The following is a 24,775-nucleotide window of genomic DNA, read 5'->3' as shown; positions in this document are numbered from 1 at the left end:
ACAGACACATGACTCAGAAAGAGGAGGGTGGGAGTGGGGGGTTGGGTGGGGGTGGATTTATAAGTGCTTGGCAAATTTAAACAGCAAGAGGACTGCTAATACATTAAGTGGTACAGACAGCAGTTATCTAGTCAGAAAACTCTGGTCACAAATTCTTCTAGAAACTGAAAGATAAAATAGTTACATTGACAAAAAAGGTGGTGGTGATGGTGTTTGCAATGTGGAGTGTGTGTGTGTGTGTGTGTGTGTGTGTGTGTAATTGTATGTGTGTGGATTAGGTGAGGGTTGAGGGGATAGGGGTGGAGATGATGGGCAGGGCCGAGGTGGGGTGGGGTGGGGGAGTAGATTCCTTGGTGTCACATTTTGCGACAGTATGATCTTCAGTTTCAGGTGAGGTAGAGTGGCTTTTTCCTTGCTCTCATGCTCCCATGCTGCCACTAGAGAACAAAAAAGACAAACACAGGTTGAACACAATGCTAAGGATAAAAAGGACTCAAATATAAAAGAACAGAACAATAGGAGGGATATTTTCTTCTGATTGCAAATACTTTTTATTTCCAAATGGCCTCAATTTAAGGAAAAATGCCCATTCTCTCAGCTTCTACCTTACTTACCTTAAAATAAAACCTATCATAGTACTTTAGCATGATGAGTGTGTGCTGCAGGACTGCACAGTCCACCAAACTGCTCAGTACAGTAACAATGAAAACTTCTGTTAGGAACATCTGTCTTTTTTTTTTTTTTTTTTTAACTGCTGTCTTACAAACACATGACAAGCTCTATTATTTCGACATTACCTCTCCAGCTGTCTCACTGGAACAGAGTTGTCACTTTTCAACACTTGTATTGAGATAGCAGTAGGAGAGACATCTGACATGACTATATAGGCTATGCTTATTTCTAAGCAAGTTCTCATCTAGTACTCGCATATGGCCATATCTTTATGACAAATTCAGTAGGGGAAAAAAGTTACCAATGAAGACCCATAATCTTTTTTTTTTTTAAAGAGTAAATAACAGTTTGTTGAGCTCAATTCATTTTGTATCCTTTCCAAATGCCTTTCAAGTCTGTGGGTTTTGATAAATTGCAGTGATTTGTCTGCTTTCACTGACCTGCAGTGGTTGCCACACTCCCGATTGCAATATTCACTGTCCCAGTCATGACTCTGAGCCACTCCAGGACCAGAGCCAGGGCCAGGGGCTCCTGGAGACTGGGAACCTCCAATGGCCTTCTGATAATCTGACTGGAGGTGGGGAAAACCCTTTAAAAAAAAAAATAAAGGAAACTGAGCCGATGTTTTACAATTATATAGCTGTTCTACAGCAGCACGTGCATTTGTTATACCTGCTGCCCAGGAGGTGGTGAGTGAAGTGAGGCCTGCAGCCCCATCTGGTGAGAGATGATTGGCTGGGATTGGACCTGCTGCATGCGGATAGGCTGGTTGAGGATTGAGCTCTGGTGCAGGGAGAGCTGCTGGTGGGGGTGAAGGGGTGGGCTGATCTGAAAGGAGGAAGGGGGAGAGGCACTAATGCTTGGCAGCATCTGTGATTGGCTGAGCGTCTGCGACAAAGTGTGACGAGGGGCGTGTCCTGCGTAACTCTGCAGGTCGGTGAGAGGAAAGGCCCCGGGCCCCAGGTAGGGCGACGATGGCTGGGGGGGAGGTGGCACACTGTACAGGGGCGGGTTGGCTGGCATCATATGTGGAGAAGCCTGGCTTGTTTGGACACTTTTTGTCTCCACCGGGTCATTATATGTCTAGAGGGGAGAGAGAAGAAAAATGGTTATACTAATTGTAACTAGAATTACAGCTCTGTGGTTGTATGCCTCCATTAACCAGTCAAGTTCATGGGAATAGGACGTACTTGAAGTCACTGACTACTGATTACTCTCCTGATCTTATTTTTGTATTTTTGTGTAGTTTTCATTGACAAGTCAGAGATTATTGGTTTAGATAATCTGTCTAAACTGTTGGTTTTTTAAATATCCTGTTTCATTCTGACTCTTCCTTTTCCTGAGTTTATGTTGCATGTTCACAGATTTTAGCACTTTATGGCATCAGTACAATGTTAGAACCACCAGAAATGGTGGCCAAAACTACACAATTGGGACTAAAGTTGTAATAGCCTGGAGCTATCCTTCAAAGATAAATCAAGTATTTAGTGAAATATTAACACTGTGAGCATTGTTGAAGAGTTTCAGTATTGTTTAGGACTTAATCTACTGCACTTCTTATTGAAATGCATACCTGTAAGATTTGTTGCTTTGATGTTTGGTGGAAATTAATTTTAGTAGTTTTAGATGGCTCTTTCCAGAATCAAACAGTATGGCCAGTATTGAAGCTGATAGTTATTGTAAATCTTTCACAATGCAAATACACAGACGGGTACATTAAACTAAATTAAAGGAAAAACCAACAAAGTGTTATATGCTGCGTTTCCATTATTGGAACCTAATGAGCGGTACACCCCGGATCTCCTTTAACTATCACCAAGCACAGTCTCTGTGGCTGATGCAGACCATCCTGCTTTGTCTTTCCACTGTATTTTCTCTCTGTTGGTTTCTGTTTAGAGGAGGGAGGGGCTGCTCCCCTCTCACATACGCAGTCAGCTGTGTATTTGCAGACAGTGCTTGTAGTGTTAATGCTTGAGGTGTGAAGACGTGGACATTTAACCAATCACTGGTGACTGATCTGTGCATGCACCCCCACCCACCATTGCATTCCTTGTACTTTATTTTACTACTACCACCTGAGGGGTGACGAATATGAGCTCCAGAACGCATCTCTAAAGTGGGCATGCTGTAGTGGAAACAAACACAGAACCTGTGATGAGTGTTACTCGGTGCGACATGTTTCGGTAGGTTCCTCTAATGAAAAAAACCTTTTAGTAAGGTATTGGGCCACCATGTGACACCAGAACAGCTTCATTGCACCTTGGCAATGATTCTACAAGTCTTTGAACTCTACTGGAAGGATGAACATCATTCTTCCTAAAGGTATTCCCTCATTTGGTGTTTTGATGACGGTAGTGGAGACGCTGTCTAACATGTCGCTCCAAAAGTTCCCATAGATGTTCAACTGCATTGAAATCTGGTGACTGCAAAGGCCATAGCAGATGATTTGCATAATTTTCATATTTATCCTGGACAAGAACAGTAATTTATTCTGTTTTTTTTTTATTTAATTTGTCACCCATCTGTAGTCGGAGACAGATTTGAGCAGCCATACAACAGCTGGAGCTGATGGTCTCTAAATGATAAAACTGTCCCATAATTCTTTGCACCCCCCCATTCCCACAGAGTCAGTCCTCTCATGGGAAGCTTTCAAAACAATATGTGAAGCAAAAGAAAAGGAGCAGCTGGCACAGACAAATTCAAGTTCAAAGATGATTATTTAAATAACTCAATTAAATAAATTTGTGACAAACTCTTCCAAGAAACTTTTATTTGATGTGAAGATGTTTCAGTTCATTGTAGTCTGTACTGTATTCTGTATGGTGAGCAGTGTACACTAATGCTATACTATTCATTACCCCCACACATACTGTACATATGTGGATTCAGAACGTATTCACACCCCTTTACTTTTGGCACATTTTTGTTGTTGATTAAATTTTGAATGGATTCAACTGCCATATCTACACCTCACTATGCATTTAATCACCCATGATGACAAAGTGGAAACATGGTCAGAGTTAATTAAGAAATATTAAAATGAATCAAGAATCTCTCTTACTCTCAAAGGTATTCAAGCCCTTTGCTGTGGCACTCCCATTTCTGGTCAAGAGCATTGTTTGCTTTAATTATCCTTCAGATGTGACTAGAACTCAACTTGTGTGCACATGATGTTTGGCAAGGGACACACCTGAGCTCAAAATTTACAAACAGTCCTACTTTGTCAGGACAGACACCAAGCCATGACGTCTCAGGAACTGGCTGTGGATGGCTGATCAATTTGTGGCAAGGCATAGATTGGGGCAAAGATATTAAATGATTTCCAAGACATTGAGTGTTTCCAGGACCACAGTGGCCTTGATAATCTTGAAATGAAAAAAGCCCTGCACTGGCCAAACTGGATATCCTGTCAAGAAGGGTCTTGGTCAGGGTAGTGAGAAGGGATCTTCAAAAGTCCTGTGCAAAGATGAAGAACCTGTTGGATGGACAATCATTTCTGCAGCCCTCCATAAATCAGGCCTTTATGGAAGAGTGACAAGATGGAAGCTACTGGTGACTAAAAGGCACATGACAGCCTACTTGGAGTTTGCTACACAGCATATAATGGAGTCCAACATGTGCAAAAAGATTCTCTGGTGTGATGAGACAAAAATCTTTGGACAGAAGAGCCACTGCACATCACCTGGCTAATACCAGCCCCTATGGTCAAACATGGTGGTGGCAGCCTCCTGCTACAGGGGTGCTTCTGAGTGGCAGGCACAGGGAGACTGGTAAGAACTGAGGTACGGGTGGATGCAGCCAAATACAGGAACATCCTCGATGAAAACCTCCAGAGTGCACACAAACTCACACTCAGGCGACAGTTCACTTTTCAACATGACAGTGACCCAAATATTACAGCCAGAACAGCACTGGAATGACTTTGGGACGAGTCTCTGGATGTCCTTGAGTGTCCCAGTCAAAGCCCAGACTTAAACCTCATAAAACATCTGTGTAGAGATCTGAAGATGGCAGTACACAGATGCTCACCAGACCTTGAGAGGATCTGCCATGAAGAACAAGATAAAGTACCCCAATTGAGGTGAGCAAACTTGTAATGGTGTATCCAAGAAGACATGCAGCTGTTACAAATCTTAACATGAATGAAGGGTCTGAATACTTTGAAGAGCAAGAGATTTCAGTTCTTAATTCTTGATTCATTTTTGGACAACTCTGACCATGGTTTCACTCATCATGGGTGATTAAGTGTATAATGATGGGTAGAAATGGCAAACATATCGCTTCAAAATCTACAACAATAAAAATAAAGAGGTGTTTACATAAAGAAAATTCAGTGTTTCTCATTATCTGAGAGACTGGCTGAAATGATGTGTGGTGGTCTGTTGTTTAGTTTAGCTCATGACTACCCCTCTGAACCGTTGAACTTATCAATGGAATGGGATGGAGGAATGAATAAAACAGAGGCACAGACACATTTGCCGGGTCAAGTGGAAAATGAAATACTAAAGAACTGGGATGAAGGGGGAGAGGGACAGAATCAAAAGATGGCTGATTTGCTGCACCTTAATTTAAGAATGGCGTCTTGCAGTAAAGGATTTCATTTTTATCAGAGGAAATAAATGAGCAACATATATGTTAAAAGATGGTTTAGGAGGACCAACGCATTTATAAAATCCATGAAATTGACTACATAGCATGACTTTTTAATTTACAGTTTTAAAATGTGTACTCTGTACTTTGAGTTTTTGGATTCAAATGAACACAAGAGAAATGTCATTACATACAGTGGGTAGCAATCAAAATTTTGTTTTTTCCTCTTCCCCTAAACAAACCAACATGCGCCACAAAACAAAAAGGCAACAGGTGCACAGTGAAGATGTGAATCCTTCAAATGATGCTCCAATTACCTCCAATTCCACCCACTCCAATTCACTTTGAAAAGACTCCTTCATTGGTAATTAAAAAAGAGTTGTGTTGAATCATGAGATTCAGCCCTGCATTCAGATTGGCTGGTCCTGAATGAGTGAAGAGGGAGGTTGCAGGTTTATTTTTGTCAGTCAGTTTTTTGACTGGCAATCTACCAACATATAGTATCAATCAAGCCTCTGTATAGAGGCTCTGACATGAATGTCTAATTGCACCAAAGACAAGCAATGAGAATAGTCTTTTTAGTTGAAAGTATGCCACAGTGAAGAGGCTGATGAATTAACTATTCAAGCCTTAATCAAGGTGCTTGTTTTCGGCCCATGAGCATGAGAGGAAGTGTGGTGCTGGGTGGAGGGGAGGAAGGAGGATGGGGAGAGAGAGGGGGAAGAGGAGGAGCTTGATATATGCTAATGCAATTTAGAGTTGTGTTTCAAAAACAATGCAGAAACAGAAGTGAAATGCAGTTCACCAACAGACTGAACATGTAAAAGCACCCCTTTATTGTATCTATTGTAAAATCCTTGCAGATGTAAGAAGAACTGGGGGAACTTATTTCATCAGCTTTTGAAAGGTTGGACAAATTTTAAACCGGATGACAGAAATATGTTAATGTTTGGGGCTAAGCTGGACTAACCCACAGCAACGAGAGAGCAGAGTTAGTAAAAGTCAGCCAAAGTATTAGTGGAGGACAGCTAATGTAATGGTAATATCCACTTTGGCTCTTACATGTGCACACTGATGAGCACACAGATGTATAGTGTTACTTTTCATTTCTCCCCAGGTAGCAAATCGGGTATGGTTGAGCCTTGATTTTCTCTGCTCACACACACATACACAAGCATACTAACCCCTCAGTGCAGCAAGTGGACCCTTTCTTTGGAATAAGAGTGAGAGGAATTCTGTCTAATTTATCATCCGTTATATCACTACTGACCCATGTATATCAAAGACGTGACCCCCACGGTTACCTTGGAAACCAGACTGGCTCTGTAGGCGGCCAGGGCTTTCAGGTACTCCTTCTTAGCTGCCTCTGTTTTCCTCTTGTAGCTCTGCAGGGGCAAACACAACAACAACAACGATTGATTATAAGGTGATGCCAAAGGCTAAAATGACCCTGTAGTCCATACTGACTAATGTGGATGAGATTTTGGGAGTCCTAGTGTGATTGTGTGACCTGGCAGTGTGCTCTGTGATGAAAAACAGATCAAATGCATTTACTTTTATCAAGTCAAGAACATTTGACCGCCTGCATGATGTTGCTACACTTGAATCATTTATTTCTTTGAAATATCCAGGATGGAATGCCAGGAAATGTTGTAGTGATACAGTTAGAAATATTATGAAGCTAAATACAGAGTGACAAGCTGTTTGTCACTTTACGTTACTGCTTTTCAGTCCTCTCCACTATTAAGACTGTTGTTCATCTCTTAATCAGGGCTGATGTCCCAGCAAATCATTCCGATGAGGAAATAATAAAGTAAAAATTCAAAACAGCATTAGCAAAGAGGCAAACTCAAGCCTTCGGAATGAACCTCAAATGATGCGTTAAGACAGGGAATTCAAGTTAATGTCATCACATGTCACTCATGGGCTCTTTATAGCTACTGTTGCCTTTTTGATGAAGGAAAAACAAGTCACAAAAAGCCCGCCCTTAAATCGACGAGGACAACTCAGATCTCAGTTCCTCTCTGGAGCATTTTAATAGGAAGGAAAGTGTGTTTGTGTGTGAATGCAGTGGGTAATTACTGGTCCTCAGTGAGAGGATGTTTGTAGCTCCTTGGACAGGGTCATTTCTTTCAAAGAGGTGTAGGATAACCATTAAGCATCCATGCGTTGCCAAATGCGCATAGGCAGGCAGCCACTAGCACATACAGTCAATAAACAGACATACACAGAACAGCAAACAAACTGGGATGAAGATGAATACAATCTCTTGCTCAAACAGCTGCTGTTTATCCTCTCACTCCTCCCTATTTACATTATTATTATTATTATTATTATTACTTCCCTTCCATGATAAACATTCAGATATTTTAGAATGACCAGATTGAATTAGGAATAAACCATAGACATTCATCATAAAAATTCAATCTCTTTAAAGATATTAAGTGGTCTGTGTTTATAAAAAATAAAATAAAAAAAGTGACAAACTTTCCCCTCAACCCTTAAATATTGATAGAGCCATAGCTGGCTCTTTAATGAACCCCAAACTCCCAGCAGCTTTAATTTCAAATTAATTTAACACAGCTAATGACTCACGCAACGACGGATACTTTTAAATAAATTACCATGCCTAAGGATGCCTAATTATTCCAAAGTGAGTGGATTCATTAGCAATTGAAGCCGTCAGAGGCTGCAGGTCAGTATGAATTAAAAATAACAAAGCTGCAAGGGGAGAGCATATGCCTCCATCGTAATCCTGACACAGAGGTGTCCCGCCTGAATTAGCCCCTAATTGTACCTTAATGAAATGTTCTTGTTTGATAACCAGTTAATTACAGGAGACAATAACTCTGCACCCTGCTGACACTGGAAGGAGTGATTACCCTTACGACCGAAAGACTGAGCGACCAGTGAGAGGAAGAGGAAAGGAAGCAAATGAGGAAGTATAGAGATGAGCAGGGGAGATGAAAAGGAAGCTAGTGGAGGGGAGAAAAGTATCTGTCAGACAAAGAGGAGATTATAACAAATTAAAAAGAAAAACAACGCAAATAAGTCTATGTAAAACACTAATAAAAAAGACAGAAGGATACTGCTGGGCACATACTGTATGAGGAGTTTAATATCAAAGCATGTCATTTAAACAAACTGACAGTGTTCCGTCTATCTCCATCTCTTAGCCGACACACAACCCCAATACAGCAGAATCAATTAAATAAAGCTAAGGTCTCTCCTACCTCCTCCACACCTCCATTATTGCTGTTCCTCCCTGCTGCTGCAAAAACTGAAAATTGATCTTAATCTTAAACAACAAAAACAAGAAAAATGTTCTTTTGTGTTGTTGAGCCAGTTTGAACATGTAGTCACCTTGAGGAATAACGCAGCCCAAAGATTTGCATTGTTCTTACACAGGCCTTTGGGAATTAAAAGTAAAAATGCTGTATCGGGTGCAAAAACATCTTAATAAAAAAAAGAAAATATGAACATAAACATGAATTTTTAAAAAAAGGCTTTGTTCTGCCAAACTCAAGGACGGCACTAGAGAATACACAATAAGATAAACAAAGTGGGGGAAAACGCTCACTGAAGTTCAACAAAAAGAACACAAATCATAACAATAAAACCTGATCATTTCTTCAGTAAAAATACAGCTATAAAAGACGTTGCCTTCAGTGCCTTTATGTGAATCATGCCGCACAGTGTTTGAGGAGTACTATAGGTAAATTGGAAACAGGGGCCATGTTCTAGTTAAAACAACGCCATGTGTAGGCAAAGGGTTGTGTTTACATTCTGGTGCTCCTGCATGGCTCCACATGGTCTGACTGTGACATTATAAACACACCTCATCTGTCCTATAGCGATGACATGACAGCCAGTGTTGGGGGGGGGGTCAGGCATAACTGCATATACATCAACAGATCAAGAGCAGGGGGAGATAGAGACAGAGGCTGTATATTGAAAATGTTACAATATGAAACTTTGTTGTGGCAGGTTTAAACATGTATTCTAAATGCATTTCACTTTAACAATGTTGTTCAGTAGTTGTAGATGCAGTACGCTATAATATTTTGTAATATTAAACCAAAGACACTGATTTTAATGTCTTTAGACTTTAATGAGTATTAACAGATGGAGCTGAAGCGGCTACATGCTTTAAGTGCACAGTTATCAAGTTTATCCATTTGTTGTGCTGGAATAAGTGACAGTACTAGTCACAGAATAATTAGAGCAATCACAGTGTTATTGCCCAGACAGGACACTACATTTTATTCCATAATGACATCATTACATCAAGTTAATTATGTGTCTTGCATGGTGACATGTTTGATTAAACACATGAATGCACAAACAAATTTAAAAAATGTAGAATGGTACAGTAAATGGGAACATTTTAAATGGTGGAATTGCCCTTGTGTTAGTTTAGTCTCTATTTCCAGGTAAAACTGTGAAGGACAAATGCATTTAGGAGAAGAAATAGGGAGAGAAAGAAAGAGAGAGCATTGCATGTACAGTGGTAAATCTATGGTGAAAAAGAAGCCAGGACACAAAGAGTTAAGAAGCACAAACAATAACATTTCAGGAGCAGATGTCCTTGAGGCAACACCAAGGACAAGGCAATTGCTAATCTTGTATTCCCAGCATGATCAAATCACCAGGCAACAGATATAAATAAAAGGACAGGAAATGAGGAATTCACATTCAAGGGTGTCAGTGGCAAAATGAAGATTCATGGTGAAGAGCCCCAGTGAAGGCGGCAAAAATTAACTGCAAATAAAAGGGACAGACGGCCTCCAAAGTCCCGGTTATAAAGTAGGTTTGGTGGGAGAAAAACACACATGCCAGATAGAGTCTAGTCGACAGTGGCTTGGGCTGATGAGAATGGGCTGCACTTTGTCATGGAGACAGGTGCTTTTATTTGACACCCAACAGGCTGCACCCTGACTGGATATTCTAAAAATATGAGTCTGCACATGATCATCAGACTGTCTCCTTTTCCATTTATTTCACACCATCATTTGTTACCACAAACATATAGAAACCCCTCTGATGATTGCTAAAATGAAATGGGCTGGATGGAAATACTTAAAACTGCAGTAAATGTAAATGTTGCTGCAGTTCCATCTGCATATGTCAGGCTGTTATGAAATTAAAATGACTCTTCTGTCAAAACAACATCTCCAGCTGATGGAATCAAACCTTTCAAACACACACGGAAATAACACTTTTCTACCAGGTTCGTTACATGCATTTAAACATGAAACAATTAGTCAAGTTTTTTTAACCAACAATGCCATGTTTTACCTTTCATAATATGATTTGATCCTGTTTCTTGTTATAGAAGATATTAAACCAGATTTATTTGAAGTTTTGACTGTTGTTCAGACAGAACAAGACATTTGAAATCACTACTTTAATCTCTGATAAAATATAATTGGTATTTTTACTGTTTTCTGACATTTTATAGATCAGGCAGTTATTTGACTAATTGAGAAAATAATTCGTAGATCAATTGATGAAAATTATCTTTAGTTACGGTTATAAATGATGTGCTGTGCAAACACTTGTTTTTAAATTGAAAGCTCCATCATACCCAAGTTTTCTAGGTAGACCCCTGTGATATGCAGCATGTAACATGTAGAATATGTAAAATCCACTGTATATACAAAACAACTTAACTTGACTACATTGTCAGTTAACAGCTACTAGTCAGAAGAACATAATCAGTCTCAGTTTGCCCACAGTGTGTTACAACAGAGAGACTCACCAAGCCATGCAAGCTCTGCACACTGGTATAAAGTTAGTTTTTGCAGGTTTAAATTAACCATTCCACTAGCCATCCATAAATATCACACTTCACTTCACTAAGGTTTGACATTTATAAGCATCTACCTGCATCTACCTTTTCAGGTTGTAGACAGAGATTCATAATTTCCCAAATGCCGGCCACAAGTGGCAGCTACAGGAAAACATGGAATGCTAAAACACTTCTGTACCTGTTTTTGCTCCTCTCCCAGCCCGTCCCACATGGAGGCTACTATCTTGGATACGTCCCCAAAGGTGGCATTGGGATTCTGTCCCTTAATGGCTGCCTGGGTGTCTCTGAAGAACAAGGCATAGGCTGACACAGGCTTTGTAGGCTCATTGGGATCTTTCTTCTTCTTCTTTTTCTGGGGTTTGGGCTTGGGCTTCATCATCTCAGAAGATGGCCGCTTCTCACCCGTGATCTGGATTACCATCAGAGAGACACAAGAAACAAAACAGCTTATTGACACCGCAGAAACAAGGTCTACCAATATGACTGCTGTGGAGTGAATAACCGCATTTCTGATTAATGTTTATAACACTGTGTCCAGCTGAAGCATATAAATTTCATTAAACCCACAATTCAATCTCTCTGTTCAATACCCTTGTAGTGAGTGTTTGAATATTACAGCAATGTTTCACTGACACTAACACTTTTACACAGGTGCTGGTTGAAAGCAGTGTCTGTCTGCCGTACTTGGACTAAAATTACATATCTTAGTTGAATTTATCAAATCTTTATTTTTTGGTTGTTCAGCGAATCATAAATTCAGAGTTTTCATGGTAGGGGTGAAAGGGATTTTACGTTGCCTGCTGCATCTGCTCTGGCTTTGATGGGGTCTCAGAATGAATTGAAGAAAGTAAATGGAATTACTTACTGATAGGAGAGATTGTAATCATTTATATTCACAAGCACACAGTGAGAAGCACAGCAGAGATGTATAGACCAGGAAATACATTTTTTAAACTAAAGGATCCTCCCTCTTGTTAAACTGCATCACTGTGAGCTAGCATTAAAATACACCAATGAATCTGAAACACACTGTGGACATGGCAAATTCAATTATACACTCATTCACATTCCCCTGACAGAAATGAGGCAGATCCACAGAGACATTGGTCGGTGGGCAATTTATGAAAGTAGTTTTACAGCTTTACATAAACCAAATGAATGTAAACAAGTATTTTCCTGTTCTCATTTAAATTAATGGGTGATTTAAATGAAGTGGTGTCAGGTTTCAAATCAGGCTGTGTATAACAGATGGGACTGACAAAACCCTGATTCTGTGTTGATCATCAACCCCTTAAAATATCCTTGTCTCCTCACTTGAGAACAAAAATGTACAATATTTCAGCAGCTGCATTATGGAAAAAGATTTAATGCTATGTCGTGAGTTTGCCGTGGTGGTAATGGATTGTGAGCCATTCACAAATGTGTAATTGGAAAAAGAAATTTGTCTGAGGGTGAAATTATCTTGTACAAAGGGAAGATTGTGTTGCTTTTATGTGTGGACCAGATTTTAACTTGTTCTAAATGCTGCCTAGAATAAAAAAGAAAAAAAAAATCAACAACATATCCCAAAGCAATTTTCTTTGTAAGTGTGACACCGCACTGCACCACACTATTACATACACAAAATGGGGGAGGAAAAAAAAACGTAGCTACAAATCAAACTCCAGCAAAACTGCTTAACCACATCGGAGTTTTCCAGCCATAAAAAGAAACATAAACATGGCTAACCCTGTATTCCTGTTTAACTCGGCGCTGCAATTAGCATGCGAACAATCTCAACGAAGCACTGTCAAGCCCTGGCCTCCTACTCCTTTACTACATGCCAGATCAGCAATGCCACATCAATACCTTCGAATGAGGATCAGTCTCCTCTTCCTGATTGGAGCTTGAGGGGGAGGGTGTGGCTGATTTACTTCCGGGAGGTGAGGGGGAGCCATGAGGCAGTGAACTCCGGCTGACCTGAGGATTTAGCTGGGACAGTGCACTCATGGGGTTGGGCAGTATCGGAGGTGAGCTGTTTATCATGGGGTGGTTACGGGCGGGGTCATAATGAACGCCATCTGGGTGCTGGTGTTGGTGTTGCTGTTGGTGGTGGTGGTGGTGGTGCATAGCCATCTCCTGCATCTGGGGTGAGAGAAGAACACCAGCTTTACTATAACCTTCTCTACTCAAAGTACTAAAATTTTGCCAATCAGTCAAATATTTAAGTGGAGATGACATTATAAAATTTGAGAAAATGTGTATATGTATGTTGGACAAAAGCTAAAAAAAGACATGGTGTGAAGGAGGGAAATACGTCTGCTGGAAACATACAGACTTAAAAGCCTTTTCCAGTTCAGTGGTCTCACCACTGAACTTAGGCTGGTGGTTAGAAAACTTCTCTTTGCTTTCTTAATGGTCTTTCCTTCAGTTAGCAACACACACGATATAGCAGACTTGTGGGCACGTTTACTGCTTGTTTCATAGCTGACTTCAGCACTGGCATTCCTAGTGGGAAAATTCTGAATATTGCTATGAAAATCCTTTTGAACAAGATTATTACTAGACTAAACTAAACTAAACCGCCTCTCAACCCAAAACAACAAACTTTACTTCAGGCACTAAACAAGGTCCCTAAAGGCTAACACCATCCACTAACCAGACTAGAAAAACATGAATCTACAGTAGCATCTGTGACATTCCCCATAGTTTTCTAAAGACTTATTTTTAAGCCTGAAAGAATTTGTGCTTGTTGCCTAGAAAAACTACATTCTTCATGCACTGGATGGAGCCTGATGTTGAATAAGAAGTCAGTCACTGTGCTGTCCTGTGACTCAGTACGATAGGCTGTTATCAGTAAAGCAAATGTGACCCAAACATACCCTTTTAAAGATTTATTTTTAATGAAAACTTATTTTTAAAATCACTGCCAAACTACACAGCAGAAGACGTGAAGCTATCGACTGAGAAGAGCTTAAAGCAGCAAATGTATTTTTTTCTTAAAATATATGAAGAATGTATCACAGTACTACTTCTATTTTAAAGGTGGTCACTCATAGTGATGAACCAACAGAGACATATCACCTGACTCTGCACATCCCCTCAGCTCCACAGAGCTTTTAAATATCCTTCAACTGATTGTTTTGCTTTTTCATGTGAAGCAAAGCAGGCAGTGGTTTTCATCAAAATATTTATGAAAACCAGCTGTACATTAACCATACAACAGACAGAGTTAGCAACTAGCTCTTAGTGAAGCAGCTAAATATCCAGATATATTGCTTAGGAGTTGGTGGAGAACAAAAACAGAGCTAAAATGAAAGTAAATAGAAATAAAATGTGTCAGACACATGGCAAATCATTCCAATTGAATGCTAATGTTTCAGTATCTGCTAGATGTGAAAAATGAGCAACTGTTTGCTAAGAAGGTCACTACACAGTTTTAAATGGTGATAATATGTCAGTGTTGTGTTCCATTGTTTAAGTGGCTAAAATCAGTTATTGCAAGTTTATCTAAAATAAATAAATGAGCAAATAGATCGACGTGGTGGTTAGCGCTGTTGCCTCACAGCAAGAAGGTTCCAGGTTTGAGCCTGAGCTGACCCGGGGTCTTTCTGTATGGAGTTTGCATGTTCTCCCTGTGCCTGTGTGGGTTCTCTCTGGGCGCTCTGGCTTCCTCCCACAGTCCAAAGACATGCAGCTTAGGTTGACTGGCGACTGTAAAATTGCCCGTGAGTGTACGTGGTTGTTTGTCTACATGTCAGCCCTGAACAGGTGACCTGTCCAGGGTGTACACCGCCTCTCGCCCAATGTCAGCTGGGATAGGCTTGAGGTAATGGATGAATGGATAAATAAATAAAAATTAAAAATCTAATCTGTAATTTAATTTGGAGTTCTTCCCCATTCAGTTAAGACTTTCCACACCCCTGAGCCACGTTCTCGCACAGGCCCATTCTCATACAAGTCAAAATGATTGTGAATGAATTTTCCAAAGAGCTCTCTATTACAGCTGACGGTACAATCCATGTTTCCTATTGACTTCCAGTGACTTCTACAGGCAACAAGTGCAGCCCCTCCAGGGTCCTTAAGATACAGTGGCCTGGTTAGTGATAGAGAAAGACTGGAATTTGTGCTGAAGTTTTGAGAAGCCGGAAATCTCAGCACCTGGTAAAGTGATTGTTAAGTCAATGGTATTGATCAGCAACCCTATCAACCCCCTGCAGATATATTATGCTCACTGTGTGGTATGAAGGAAAAAATATTACTTACTGCCATGTTAAACAACACCTTTTTCAACACTTGGACCCCCAAATAGAAACAAAAATGGTGCTCACAGCTGGAGAATGACCCTCTCACACAGAACACTCTTCAGAGTGATTATAGAATCACACTCCCACCAAACTCTGCTCTTGGTGGTCTTAAAAGATCTTCAGTAATAACAACATCAAAAAGCTTATCTTCAGGATTCAGCGGGATAGAACATGATCACAAACCAAGGGATGCTTTTAATGCAGGAATAAATGGGAATGTTTGGCAATTTACAGATCAGAAAGAGATGAACTTGCATTTGTTAGCTCTTTTAAACATTTATGAGTTAAATAATACATTACACATTAGCGCAGTGCAAAAAAAGATCAAATTGAAAGGGCCTAAGCATATGAGGTCTTGATAAACACAAATACAGTTTCAGAGATGAAGGCTCAACTCTCTAATCGTAATTGGTCCCAGTAGATTGCCAGAATAAAAATGCACAACAAAGTAATGCTGGATGAGGCTCTGGCCTGCTTTGAAAACTCATAATATTCACAGGACATTAGATTCTGTGTTTGCCTCAGCAGCTGCTCACAAAAGCCAGCCATGAACAAAGACATTCCTTTTGCATTTCAAATAATCAAGCTCTAACCTCCCCCATCCAAGGCAATCTCCAACTTCCAATCATAATTCAAAACACCATCACCACCCTTCTTAAAACATGAGGAAATAGCTTCACCAAAATAAGTAGAAAGACAGAAAGAAGGGGGAAAGAGAAGGCAATAGAAATCCATTAATTTTCCATTTTCCATGGACTTGCTCTTTAAGGGTCCTCACAAAGCAAGAAGCATTGAAAAACCAATTAATCAAACATGAATAGCCTATCATAGCTATAGCAGACACATTTCCATAGCAACAGCCTCCAGGCAGAATTGTCACCCTTTAATCTGAGCCACACCATGTTTAATATAAACAGGAGGGAGACATGCAGAAAAGCAGAGTTCACCAGGGGAGGGCACCGTGTCATTGTGGGTGTCAGCCTCATACAGGCATGAACAGCAGAAACCTGGAATCATAATACCTTTAAATGTTTTGTATTTGTTGATTTTGCTTTGAATGCAGCACACATTTTGTCTGCTATTATTTCAATTCACTCATATTTCAAAGCAGTAATTAAACTTTCATTAGAGATCGTTGTTCTGTCCTAATTAATGAAGCTGTACAACTGCTTCATTCTAGTGTAAGTCTGAAGCTTGTACTGTAAGCTGCATTATAGAACTATTGTAAAACCAAGGGCATATTAAAACTGGTTCCTAATTCTAAAAGTGTGCATGACCTTATTATAGCAATACACACCTTTTTACTGTGCAACTATATACAGTAAAATATCTAAAGTGCAGGCCAAATTACTCAGAACACAGCCACTGTGATAATTTACCTCTAATTGTCTTTCCTAAGTCTTTTTAAAAAGCTAACTCTGTGTGCTTTTAGTTGGTACTTTCACCTGTGTGAGACAGACAGAACAAGAAGTTATCACATACCCCCATCAAGCTGGAGCTAAATAAAGCGAGCGGCAGACGGCTGTACAAATATTATGAAAAAATCTGACAAAGGTTGCCGGTTGCCATAGGTACTGTATGCTAATTCATAATGGTATCATCCAAATGGCTGGCCAGAAGAGGGGGGAGTGCACACTGAGCAACAGCATTTAGTTGGTCACTGCTCTGCCTTTAGTATGTAACATACTGACTTTTCATGGACTCTTGAAATAGACAAAATGGTCTTGCTGCGTTTCATGGTACAAACTTCAAACAATAACTATCAACTTGACTAATGTAGTGGCCTAAATTTACTCATTTAGATTATTTATAAAGTTAGATTCTGTGTTCTCTTGGGTATTATCATAGCTGTGCTTAACCTCCAGAAATTCTGGTGTTTGTTGTAAAGCCCCAGGAGATCAGAGTCCCTCATAAACAAAGGAGAGAAAGTAAGAGGGAAGGAAAGTGGACACTGGAACAGAGAGAGAGAGACAGAAAAACAAAACGGAGGGGAAAATTCTGATACTACAAGCGAAAAAGATACATAAAAGCACCTGACCTAATTACTAAAATCCATCTCCAAAGTTAGCAAGGGGACACTTAGATATTGCTTTTTGGCGATAAGCAGCCAGGCAGACCTAAACTGTGATGTAAAACCAGGAAACTCGGTGTGAACGTGTTCCTTTGCTATCGTTCCACCTGTCGTGTTTGTATTCACATCTTGTACATCATAGTCAAATGGGAGTCACATAACAAAGGCTTTCCAATTATATGTAGCACATTGTGTGCAAGATGGAATATCACAAAGCCATTGTTCCCCTTGCTCCTGCTGACCTTACCTTTGAAATGGTTTCACGGCCGCTCCAATTGCCTGCACCATTTGATTTAGCTAAGGGGATTTGACCACCAGCACAGAGATGAGAGAAGGGGAGAAGAGAACCCTATAGAGCTACAGGGAGAAAGAGGAGAGATTCACACCAGAGGAAAGTAACACAGCTAACCTTGCTCTGTCCTTATGATGATTACACCAGAGTGGCATCTGTTTCGTCTTTTAAATAAGAGGGTTGTTTGCTACGCAAGGTTTTATTGGACTGGCAACATAATAAAACAGTCTCTTGGTGCTAAAGAATCAGTAGATATTATGTTCATGTTTTAGATTATTAGCGCCATCTAAAATAAATTTTTGATAGTCAGCTTTTAATTAAGTGTCTTCTATAGAGTCTGTTCACTTTTAGCTTACGTACTTCAAAATGTGAATGGAAACTGAAATGTACTTGCTAATGAGAGAACATCTTCCCCACGATGCTGCATGATATCATTTGAAGAAACTTCACCTGCTGGTCCATTTTAATCAAACTTTCGGGTCTTTTCTCTGTCCCGTCCTGCCCCATTTGAATATAAAGAGATCAATGCTTGTGCAAGTCCTGAGACTTTTCTCTCTCCCCCCCCGGCTTGACTGGAGCCATCTTGTTTAGAGTGATGGCTCACTCACACAGGTTCATGGCTGCTATTGTAAAATCACCCAGCGTTTAATTGAAACAAATGACTATAATAATAGAACATTATCCCTGCAGGCACCCAGCCATGACAGCTTTAATTAGAGGCGCATTCAAGACTGATCCTTCAAAAGCACAGCCACCGCACAACACGGCGGTAAACACGCCTTTAGGTGGGGAGCCAACCCTGGGTCTCACAGCCCTCAAAGCTACTTCTCATTCACCCTGAGGGCAAAGCACTAACAACTCTGTTCCTCAAAGAGCCTTCGAGCCTCCACCCCTCCCTCCCCCTCCGCGCTCTCCCCCTCGCTCTTTTCTCTCCCTTCATCCATGTCTTTGGTTTATCAAGCTTATATGTACCCAGGAGGGTCATTTACACAAGCTGGGGAGAATTAATAAGTGAGTGGATTTATGAATCATATGCTACTTAAGTATGAAAGCGAAGGCAAAACACTGCTTCTGCCTTTGTGTGACATCAGACAGATGCTACTGTAAGTAAAGAGATATGATGAGTGGATGTCGGGATGTTTAAGAAAAAGAAACAAAAGGGTTTTAAGAATTTGTTATGGCTGAATTGGATGTGTTTTAAAACTAAATGACTTTATGAAATATTATTCAGTAAGACCAGGAGACTTTGGTTCAAATATAATGATGCTGTGATCCAGATGTACTATCTTCTAACTACATGTAGCAACATTATTAAAATCTCATTTTGTGTTTATTAGCTTGGCGGTCACTCCATGCTGCCAAAACAAGACCCTCTAAGTTCACTTTCAGTCGTTCCAATTACATGCTAGTTAAAAAAAAGATATAAAATACTTGCTGTTGCACCTCCTTTCATTAAAGTCTGATCAAGTAATTAATCTGGCAGAAAAACAGCAATACCTCACAAAGTGGTAGCATAAGGAAATAATTATGAGTTTAAACACAAACTTGAAGAGAGAGAAAGAGCTATTTATTCCAAGAAAGTCTTAAGTAGCCACGCTGTTGAAATGGACTTTACTGCTCTATCTCTCAAAGCCAAGCAGCGTCCGTGCCAACACATTTGATATTTTCATAAAAATGGAGGAATGACTTTTAAGTTGTCATGCAGATGAAGTTTAAAACACACACATTCACAATTGAATAGTTATAACAAAAGTAAATGGCAAAAAGATCAAATTTTTATGTTGCCGTTCTAAAGAAACCCTTTTGTTTTTTATTGTATTTTTATTTGTCTTGAAAGTATGTGTGGCTTGAAATGTTTATCATTATTATTATTATTTTTTTTACATCTAAAACTATAGCTGGAGGCATTTGCATGAAGGAGGTGATGTTTCTGGCTGTGATTGACTGTTGGTTTGAAAAGTACTATACCACCCTGAACGCCTCTCAGAGTGAATTTGTGGCAGCAACAAGGCAGTGGTTGATTTGCAGATAGTAATGTCATGATGTCCCCCTCGGCACCATCATCCATGTTCCTCATTACTGCTAATGTCAGAACCTCCTTTGCTCTTACTTTCTGTCTCTCTCTCTCTTCCTCTCTACCCCCCATTCTGTCTCTTATTCCTCAGTGTTTTTTATTCCCCCTCTCTTGTTCTCTCTCACTGTCTCTTGCTCCCCCTTTCTGCTCTCTCTCAGCCCGGGCGTGTCTCTGAGCTCACCTCACAAAGCACAGCGTCAAAGAATCAGAGCCTTTCCTGACATGACATGTAGGAGACGGTTGTGAGGAGCGGTAGGGACACACACTCTTGACAGCAGAAGGCAAAGCTCCTCTGCTCCCACTAATGAGACTCCTGACTGCCGTGTCAGACACACTTTGTGTGTATGTGTACGTGTGGGTGGGTGTGCCCGCTTTCGCAAAACAAAAAAATGAATGTAGATGCAAAAATAATGAACACCAAAACAAGAAAGAGCACACAAATGAAAAATAACTGGATACAGTACTGTACTGTATGTGCCATGCAAGTGGAGGCCATGGCAAGCTGATTTGCATGTGTGTAAAATCCTGTCGCAGAAGATTGTATGCATTCCTGACAACCATCTTCACCTTATTGTAACAAATGTTACAGACAGCAGAGTACTAACAAATTACCTTTTTGCTATTGCTTTGGTACAAACACTGTGTACTATGTTATACTGTGAGGTGATGTAAAGCTTATCATTTTTGCTTTTTAATGATTGTCACCAAAAAGCACCCAGCAGGAGTTGTTTTTTACCCAATCGTAATGTCCCCCCACTCATACAAAAGTTACTGCAAGGTAACACTAATCAGCTTCAGTATGTTGCAAGGACAGTTCATAAAATCTTTCTAGTAACAAAAAATGAAAAGACAAATAGGGAGATCACTGATTTGCTGCTAAGATCCTCTCTTCTTTATAGAAATATAAAAAAACTGTCAAGTGCTTGCACTTATTTTAAATGTCTGGTTTATACTGGTTATTTGCATATTTTCCTAAGATAATAAGCAATTTTAATAACAAAATGTAAACCAAATCTAAATTTTTTTGCATCTGTTTCTGGCTACTGTATAGTGTTGTATGCATCTAACATGTACTGTACTTCAATTTTGTTTTGCTGAGTCAAATGCCATTTGTTACAGTCCTCTAATGCTTAAAATAACTGTAAACATGTCATTTTGCTTATCAAGATTAAAGATGCATGTTGTCCATGAATGTTGTCTTCATTTTGCCTCTTGATCTTGGGTTAACACACTACAATATGGCCTGTGTTATGTGAATTCTCAAAGTGTTTTAATCACTCTGGCTCAAGCCACTCTCGTGCACATTAGCAGCCAAAGTGGCAGTGTTGTGTTGAACCGGTGTCTGGTGGCACAGCAGGGGAGATGTCCCTGAGTGAGATGACATGGGATGGCTGTCCACCGACACCAGGGCTGAATATTCCTGGTGGTGAAAGTAGAATGAGCTGATGGATGGTTGAGATAGGGCACAGTGCAATATGGACATGATTTCATGGCATGATAAGTCTCAGCAGGGGCCCATGGCTAAGCGTAATATGAAATCTCTTATCTACGTATCTGCTTCATAACACCGGCTATCAGCTTCAGCTGAATCTACCTTTGTTTCTATAGCCTCTGTTCTTTGCTTGAATGCCACTGTTGATCACATCTAAGAAGGAGGACGATGACAACAACATGTGCAGGATAACGCATCTTTTACTCAGTTGTTTTTGAAATATGATGCAATGAATTAGCTAAATTGAAAATTGTCATTGTAGAAATTCTCTTCTATTACCTGTGATCACAGTGGTAAACAGCATCATTAGAAGAGGTTCTGCACATAGCACTCCGTGCTGTAGGAGCTGTCCAGTGTTTTGACGAAACAATTTTAAATTACACCTGCAATTTAAATGAAATGCAATCTGTCTCTCAGAACTGATCTCTTGAAAGTTTGGTGCATGTGTTATTTAACACCATCTCTTTAGAACATCTGATTAAAAAGAAAGAAATTAAGTCAGCACCTTATCCTCTGATTAGCTTAATCCAATAGCTTAATTAACTTTATCAAGGTGGAGAAAAAAGATGAGCTGCCATCGCAGGCTGCAATAAAAAACACCCCCCCAAAATGATGAAATTGGAAAATAACCTATATTTCTTTTAAGATATTTCTTAATATACAACTACAGTTTCATATCACGTTGCCAGAGAAATAAGGCATTTTCTCCCAGGAGATGAGAAAAGAATTGAATTTTTCCTTATCGGTCATCTATTTTTCCACAGAATGCTATTACTTGCTGCCTGCTGTTGCTAAGCAACAGGAAATATTAATAGGACCTTTTATTAGCTAGGCTTTACCAGTGGAGTACTAAAATGAGGAAGTGGAAAACATGAATGTGTTACATAAATCTCTAAACCTTTCAGGGTTTGCGCAAGTCTCTGTTTGTCCAGTGATTTATGGCTGTGATGGTTCATTTATGGAAGAGGGAGGTGTGAAAAGCCAAAATGGAACATTAGCCTAAGGAACAATTTGAAAATAAATAATCACAAATAAAGGGAACAACAGGAAGCAGTTTAAAGAACCACCCTCCCTTTTCTTGCAGATTTCAAGAGGCCATCAAACATGCAAGTAATTGTTGTTCTGCTGGAGGCACTGATCATTCAAAATCATCTATGTCTGAATCAACACTGGAATAACTAATACAAGTCCCATTCTATCACCGGGCTTGTTGAACTGTGGTAAAAATAAAAAAAAAAAAGCGACAGGCATTCCATCATTTTCCGCAGACGCTCTAATCCCTTTAAAAAATGACTGAAAATGAAGGTCTTTCAAAGGAGAAATGGGTTTTCGTCATCTGAATGACAGGTAAAGAATAAGTCAAAGCTTCAAAGTAATACAAATTTAAATTCTTTATTGGAAAAGTCTAAACACATTTTTTTACGATACTTCTAAAAAAGTCATTTGATAACATTCGAGGTGATATAATATTCATTCTTTAGACTTAAAATTAGGAGCAATATTTTCTCACATAATCCATCTTTTTTTCTGTTCCATGTTTATACAAAAACCAGCAGGTGTACAGTTTGTGATAATACATTCGCTGAGACCCTCCATCAGAGAGAGAACACATTAAAACACACCTTTGCTCTCTTATCATTAATTCAACCCAGCTGGTCTGTGACAAGTTCAGTTGACATTGCAGCTCATATTTCATTCACACAGGCTTAAAGAGCGAACACCTGCCAGGAGCACTTAATACCTCGTGAGGAAAAATAAAGAAAGGAAGAAAAAAAAAAAACACAGGCATCCACGCATCTTAACGTGACAATCAGGGTGGGATTAATACTTGATAATTAACCTCAACAACTGAAGATAAAGAGCTTGTGAGGAAATTCTTACATTCAAATGTTGTAACAAAAGAAATTAGTGTGAATTTGAATGTGAAAGCAGACGGCAGATCTTAGGATGCCATAACCCTCGTTACAAACGAACTGAGCCTCATTCAGGCAGACTCTTGTCTGGTAGTCTGGAAAATAACAAATGAGATAATACCTGGAAGTCTGATGGAGCTAAGGCAGCCTATAGCTCTTCTGCTAGCCATTATGCATAACACCCCATAGTCGATAATGCATTCATCATCTGTTATATATTCAAAACGTCACACTCAAGCCAGTTTGATGGTGGCTAATATTGCACGCATCATTGAGGAACATGGGAAAAAAACTAATCAAAGATCATTTATTCCAGGTGCTGGAACAGGTCATATGAATTTGAGGAGCATTTTAAATATACCATAATTGAGCCTTTCTGTTCAAACAAATTGCAGATGTAGTTGTCGCAGTACAGGTGTAAGGCCCATATACATATATCCACCCAGCCAATAATGAAATAGATCAGTTATACACAGGTTTTAATGTAAATGAAGGCACAACAGACACAGCAGGGCTAATTTGCTTGTGATCCAGAAATTATTCACTAGCAGCAGCAGCAGAGATGTGTATCTTCCTGGGCTGTATTGATAATATCGGTGCAACCTGAGTATGGCTATTAAATGTCTAATGTGCTTTGGAACTTAGATGCTATGACAGTGGGGGCATTAACAGAGAGAGGCAGAGAGAGAAAGGCCCTGCCAAGTGTATCAGAGCATCAGAGAAAAGAGCTCTCTGAAAGGTATCAAGTTTGCCCTGGAGGGGCTTCAGACCACAACACAATAAGCACCTCCCCAAAGAAAAACGTATGAATTGAAAATGGCCTCTTTACAAAATTAGTAGAGTACTGTCAATTATGTCTTTCAGGCTTTGAGAGTCAACAGAGGAGAGAAAAACCTTTAAAAAAAAGTCCCTGCCTGATTAAAAAGTTAACTTCCATCAGCTCTTCTTCCTCCTGCTGATGGTTTGCACCTTTAGGGATCAGGTTGCCAAAAATCTATATTTTTTCTTATTGATCATACTAATAAGTAAGTCTGCAAATGACAGTCACTTTTATTATTGATTAATCTGCTTATTATTTTCATGATTAATTGATTAATTATTTGTTCTGTCAGAAAATAGTTTTAAAAAAGCAATTTCTCAAGACCCATGTTGACTTGTTGTTGCCCGACTACTCGATTCAGCTCTAACAAGAATTCCCTGTGCAGCCACAGCCTTACTGTGTCACAGGCCTGCACTGTCCACTGTGCTGCTTTACTAACTAAAAAAACAAGTGTGTATTAATCTGCAATGAAAAAAATCTCCCCCAAAAAATCCATTCTTTTCTCCTAGTACGTTTTGTAACATTTGCCATACCACGATGTTTTAGGAATTTACTGAGCTCTTTTCTTTCTTTCTTTCTTTCTGTTTTTCTTTTGGAAATGAAACTATGTGTTTGTGACCAGTCTGTGGTGGAAAAACATACCCAGAGTACCACAGTGCAGAAATAATTTGTCATAAGTCATGGCTGATTTTGGTCTTTTCATTAACTTTGTTGACAATAAGAAGAGGATATAATAAATCACCAGTCTTTTTC

General features: G+C 39.7%; 1 protein-coding gene across 3 annotated transcripts in view; it reads right to left on the bottom strand.

Annotated features, from left to right (window-relative positions):
- Nucleotides 1–443: 443 nt before the first annotated feature.
- tox2 (TOX high mobility group box family member 2) overlaps nucleotides 444–24,775 on the bottom strand; it is an 89,895-nt gene continuing 65,563 nt past the window's right edge. The window contains exons 5-9 of one of the 3 annotated variants that reach the window (XM_020617428.1): nucleotides 12,923–13,198; nucleotides 11,253–11,495; nucleotides 6,567–6,647; nucleotides 1,345–1,755; nucleotides 444–1,261 (exon numbers count right to left, since the gene is read on the bottom strand). In XM_020617428.1, coding sequence (XP_020473084.1) covers nucleotides 953–1,261; nucleotides 1,345–1,755; nucleotides 6,567–6,647; nucleotides 11,253–11,495; nucleotides 12,923–13,198 — 1,320 coding nt within the window. In that variant the 3' untranslated portion in view covers nucleotides 444–952. The remainder of the gene's footprint in view (nucleotides 1,262–1,344; nucleotides 1,756–6,566; nucleotides 6,648–11,252; nucleotides 11,496–12,922; nucleotides 13,199–24,775) is intronic. The other 2 variants (XM_020617507.1, XM_020617582.1) reach the window with 2 other exon arrangements.

Source organism: Monopterus albus, unplaced genomic scaffold (genome assembly GCF_001952655.1).
Source record: "Monopterus albus unplaced genomic scaffold, M_albus_1.0 scaffold1.1, whole genome shotgun sequence".
Classification (NCBI taxonomy): domain Eukaryota; kingdom Metazoa; phylum Chordata; class Actinopteri; order Synbranchiformes; family Synbranchidae; genus Monopterus; species Monopterus albus.
This window is presented reverse-complemented; position numbering and strand designations above follow the sequence as displayed.